Source organism: Anneissia japonica, unplaced genomic scaffold (assembly GCF_011630105.1).
Source record: "Anneissia japonica isolate Jap-2015-1 unplaced genomic scaffold, ASM1163010v1 scaffold288169_len85590_cov117, whole genome shotgun sequence".
Classification (NCBI taxonomy): domain Eukaryota; kingdom Metazoa; phylum Echinodermata; class Crinoidea; order Comatulida; family Comatulidae; genus Anneissia; species Anneissia japonica.
Genome location: NW_022720604.1, coordinates 42817 through 48365, shown reverse-complemented (window position 1 = coordinate 48365; position 5549 = coordinate 42817). Strand labels below are relative to the sequence as shown.

Sequence of the window (5549 nt, the reverse complement as noted above, 5' to 3'; positions counted from 1 at the left end):
GACACTTTAACTTAGGACATCAAAACGACATAATAATTAATTGTCAGGATACAAACTGAAGATATATAAGCCGATATTTTTTCGCACCATCATGGAATACGTAAGTCATACCTGGATACTTAAATTATTTAGGCCTAGATGAATAAAAACTATTTTGATTAGGTATACGTGAACTATAAAACGAACTAAGATTAAACACAGTGACACTTTAACTTAGGACATCAAAACGACATAATAATTAATTGTCAGGATACAAACTGAAGATATATAAGCCGATATTTTTTCGCACCATCATGGAATACGTAAGTCATACCTGGATACTTAAATTATTTAGGCCTAGATGAATAAAAACTAAAAAATAGTCTGCAAGAAATTACATTTTCTATTAAACCAATTGCAAGAAAATGTTTTATTGCTGAAATATATGTGTTATATGGACCACACTAAGTATGAAAAAACAACGTTAGGACATTTTCGGACATCTTGAATTCACAATGGCCGCTATTTTTTTTTATACATTTAAGGTTTAATAACTTCTCAAACGTCTATATTTTGGTAGGTGTTTCTGTCAATGTTGAATAATAACGTTAAGCTACCCAGAAAACCCTTAGAATTAAGGGTCAAGGGTCAATTATTTAAAGTCAAAAGGTCAATTTCGGCGCCATTTTGTACATTTAAGGATTAATGATTGGTAAACGAGTATTTGAGGGTACATTTTTCTGTTAATGTTAAAAAGAAATATGCGATTTGCTACTAGAAAACCCTTAAAATGATGGGTCTCCTTAAAATTGCTAAAGAAAATACTGTACTACACAAATTCGTTTGACAAATTTAAATTCAATATTAAAGGTGCTTGGCGTTTTATCTATTTCCTCCTTAAACCATCAAGCAATAACAATACATCTGGAATTGAAATTAATAAAAGACCCCTACATAGTTGAACATTCGTTAAACAAATATTTCAAAAATATTGATCCTAAACTTGCTAACAAAATCCATAATAAATACATCTAAAACCTTTCGTGATTACACGGATCCTCCTAATCCAAGAAGTTTATACAATGGACCTTTCCGCTAAGCCCCGCCCCTTGGATATTGTTGCTAAGGTCCTACAAGACGACAGCGTTAAATCATACGAGAACACGTGCGTTTGTGGGACACGTGTGTTTGTGAGAAACTCGCGTATCCCTAGCGCTGTTCTGATTAGTCAGCTGTTAAGTTTGATTGACACTCCGGAAAGGTCTATTGTCAGATCCATTAAAACAACAAGGCTCCTGGCATTGATGACATCTGTGGGAATGCTGTAAATCAATCTATTGACCTTATTCTTTTTCCACATACTCATATCTTTAATTTATCTTTTTTACTAGTGTTTTTCCCGACAGCCTGAAAATAGCAAAAGTAATACCTATTTTTTAAAATGGTCTAACCTTAATTATTATCGTTCAATTTCCATTCAGAAGGCGTATGCGGATTTTATATGTCCGCAATGACGATATAACGTGTTATTCTTCAAAGATCCTTAAAAAACTTATTTATGACCTTAATTATGAGTTCATAAATAAATTTAATATTTTGTATAACAATTTGGTTTTAGAAAACATTATTCAACTTCTGCTTTAATTGACCTTACTAACAAGATTACGGATACAATTCAAAACAATTCCTTTGCATCTGGACAGTCTTTTTTGACTTATCAAAGGATTTTTATACTATAGATCACTCACTTTTATTTTCAACACTTAATAATCATGGAATCCGTGGTGTTTTTTTTTTAATCTCTTTAATAATTACTTTTCAAATTAGGCTCAAATGCACAAAAAATTAAATTGTATTTCTGATTTTAAATCCATTACCAGCCTCAATGGTCTATCATTGGTCCCCTATTAATTTTACTCTATATCAATGATTTTCCAAATGCCTCTACGATTCTTACTTTTATCGTTATGCAGACAAACAATACTACCATTTTCTATTCCAACGTTAGTTTCAGATCTATTTTAAGCACATTTAACCAAGAATTAAAGAATATACACGATTACTTTATTGTTAAAAAACTTTCTTTTAAAATTAACAAATGAAATTTCATGCTGTTTGTACTTCGTCACCAAAAAAGGGAAACACCCAATATACTTATTGAAGACCAAATAATACCTCTTGTTAAACTTTAAAACCTATATAAAACAAATTGAAATCAAAATTTCAAAAACAACATTGGTATTTTGTATGGACTCTCTTCTTTTTTACCTTCCTACATTCTTCGCAATATTTATTGCTCTCACATTCTTCTATTTATTAGTTTTTGTAATATCGTATGGGCAAACAATTATCCTTTTAATCTTAAAAAAATATATCTTCTTAAACAAAAAGCTGTTTGCATTATCTCTAACAACAAACTCCAGCAATGTATTTAAAAAAAATAAATTAATAATAAACTCCTTTAAACCTGTCTTGTAGCTTTTTAACAAATTCTAAAATCCATTTTTACAATACTAGGGCTTCCCGTGATCTTCAGCATCCGCAACCCAAACTTATTCAAATGCAACATAATATTCGTTATAGTGGTACAATACTATTTAATTAACTTCCAAATGACATTTACACTCATGGAAATGGTTTTTTTCAAAAAAAGTAAATAATATATCTTCTCAAATTATTTCTCTTTATCTTAACTATATAATTTCTGTTATTATGCTTCCTGATTGTTGCTTATCCTTTGATGTTAAATTGTTTGTTGTTTTTGGGGGTTTTCTTTTGTTTTTGTATCTGTTTCATTGTTTAACTATAATATTTAATTGGTTTAAGTATGATTAGGCTTGCCCGACACAAGTGTCATTTTGGAGTCATCAAACTGGCATTTGCCTTTTTCTTGATACTTTTGAAACTTGATTATAATTGTTTTGAAAGAAATAAATGTCAAAAGGTCAATTTCAAGTATACAAAGGCATAACATAACAAATATATGCAAATTATGTAACATAGACATAATTTATGCTAATATAGAAAGTAACATAATACAACATATTGGTGGGTATTAAGTTACTTAAATTACAAGTCATTTATTTGTTCTTCAAAGGTAAAATTCATGATTTTGCTGCTTTTGATTGTGGTGTGTGACAGCAGTTGCCCATCTACCTGGTACACCATTCCCGGAAACCGATGCATCAAGGTAATCAAAACCGGGTTGGTTGTAAGAGAAAATCTAGACAGTACGATGTGCGAGAAGTACACCATTGGCACAAAGGTTGCATCTTATTTCTCCGTGACATCTCCGAATGAATTTGCCATACTAGATAAATTTAAATCTTGGATATATTTTGTCTACTTGGATTGGAACTATGTCGGATCGACCTACTATTACAACAATGGAAGTATGGTCGATATCCATGAATATTCTTTAGAGGATGACACTGACAGAGGAGGAGGCAATTGTGTTGTTGTGAACCTGGTAGAGAAAGAAGTGGATGCAAGCTGTCTTTCATTCGAAGTTGGATACGTTTGTGAAATAAAACTTTGAAATGTTGAACGTTGATTTTATTCTAGTAATGAAATAATTTTGTTGAACATGTTTGGTGGAGAAAAAAAGAGGCGAGAAGTACAAAGCGTATCAATGCTCACCTCAATTCCAACATTAAGCAGTAAATCTGCATGGAATTTTGTTTGGGAATTATTTTTGATCTTTTTTATATGGTGAAATTTAGCAGTGCGCTTTGAGCACCATTGGTGGAGATGTGCGCATTATAAATCTTTATTATTATTATTATTATTATTATTATTATTATTATTAAATAAATTTATTTTATATTAATTTTATGAAATAAATAATATTTTTGTTAATAATTTTACAGCATCACCATATTTAATATATTCATACATCATGATAGTTTATGCGTAATATAGAACAAAAACATGCATTTACTACACGCGCTATTTTTAAACGACAACCTGAACGTTTATCAAAGAACTTAAATAGCAGAAGAATGAGCTGTTCTGGCGTATTTGCATTAAAATTGATAGAACACCCGCCCTCCCGCGAGTGAGGTAAAATTTGACGAAGTGGAGAAACTACATGAAACAATCGAACATAAGCGGTGCCTATATTATTGATATATACCGCCGCCGGGCGGACGGGGAAAATTGCTCTGCCGTGAACACTTCTATTTATTATCTTTGCGTTCATACACAAGTCCACTCCAGCACCTGTATCCGCTACTGGCTTTGGACACTTGTCAGATCTTGTCCAATGATATTTACACATTTAACTTTTTTTAATACTCGCTTATTTTTATTATATTGTTTCATTAATACTGTTGTCTGTCGTTAGCTATACTCTCTTCGTATAAGGAAATCTTTTAAATCACCTAAGGTCTAGGATTCGATGTCGAATACATAAAAAGTGTAGGCTACCGTTACCTTGATCACTGATGAAAGTGCCTAAAAAATGCAATAATGTCAAAATGTCAGTTCTCTGGGTGGCCCCAAGCTAATTTCAAATAGTATGGGGTCAGGGTTATAAAACCTTGACAAACCGTAAAAAGGCAGTTTTCCTTGGTTTTGCCCTAACTAATAATTGACTATGTAATTCATAAAGATACTTTATTCGTAAAATTGTAAACTATATGGTATGTATATTATTAGTTTATTTGGTAGACGTCATTGGAGTTTACTTGATGCAATAAATAAATATATGAATTGAATAAAAACTTTATAACAATGTTTTTCGCTTATAACAATGTTTTTCCCTGTATTATATTACGCTTATTTCAAAAACAAACGATCACAATGCAAAACCGATGTCATTAACGTATAGGATTGCAAACCAATCTGTTTATAAACTGTAACAACATGATCATCGATTCTGGATCTTCCAAAGTTGTTGTTGTTATTATTATTATTATTATTATTATTATTATTATTATTATTATTATTATTATTTATATATGTATATATATACATATAGGCCTATATGAGAAAATGTTTTCATTAGGAACAGGTATATTATAAGTGATGGGCGTGAGGTTTGTAGAAAGTGGGCGTGGAAATTAACAGTTCTTGAGCAAGTATTTGTTGCGGTGACGACAGGCGGAGATCAACTCTGATCGTTTGTTTAATGTTTTGTTACTGTCGGATGCGATGATGTAATACTTTTCTGTTAGGCATAGGTTGCAGCGTTTAGTGATATTGTTATATGGGGGTGCTCGTTTTATTATGTTCCATTTAATGGTAAAGGGGGTGTTGCTTTCTTTCAGTTCCCATATATATTTTGACAGTCTCGTGCTGTTCTGATGCTTGCGATGATTAAAGGAGTGCTTGTGTGTGGTGTATCTGCATTTGAAGGTGTTCTCCGTTAATCCAATGTACTGTTTCGTGTCGTTTTGAGTTGTGATTTCGGCTTTGTAGACCACGTTCTGGGTGAGGCCTTTTCCATCCAGCGGGCACTCATTTTTCTGTCTGCAGTTGCAATTGCCGTTTACAGGATCAGGTTGTCCGGGATTTAGTATTTTCTTGTTGTGTGAATTTATTATGGTACCCATGTTCTCCATACAGCT

At 31.9% G+C, this 5549-nt stretch overlaps 1 protein-coding gene across 1 annotated transcript; it reads left to right on the top strand.

The window, feature by feature from the left end:
* The first annotated feature begins 222 nt into the window (after window positions 1–222).
* Window positions 223–3659, top strand: LOC117111385. The gene is made up of 2 exons (XM_033254297.1): window positions 223–302; window positions 3077–3659. Exons 1-2 carry the CDS (start codon window positions 294–296, stop codon window positions 3515–3517), a joined length of 450 nt encoding a protein of 149 aa, XP_033110188.1. The 5' UTR covers window positions 223–293; the 3' UTR covers window positions 3518–3659.
* The last annotated feature ends 1890 nt before the right edge of the window (window positions 3660–5549 follow it).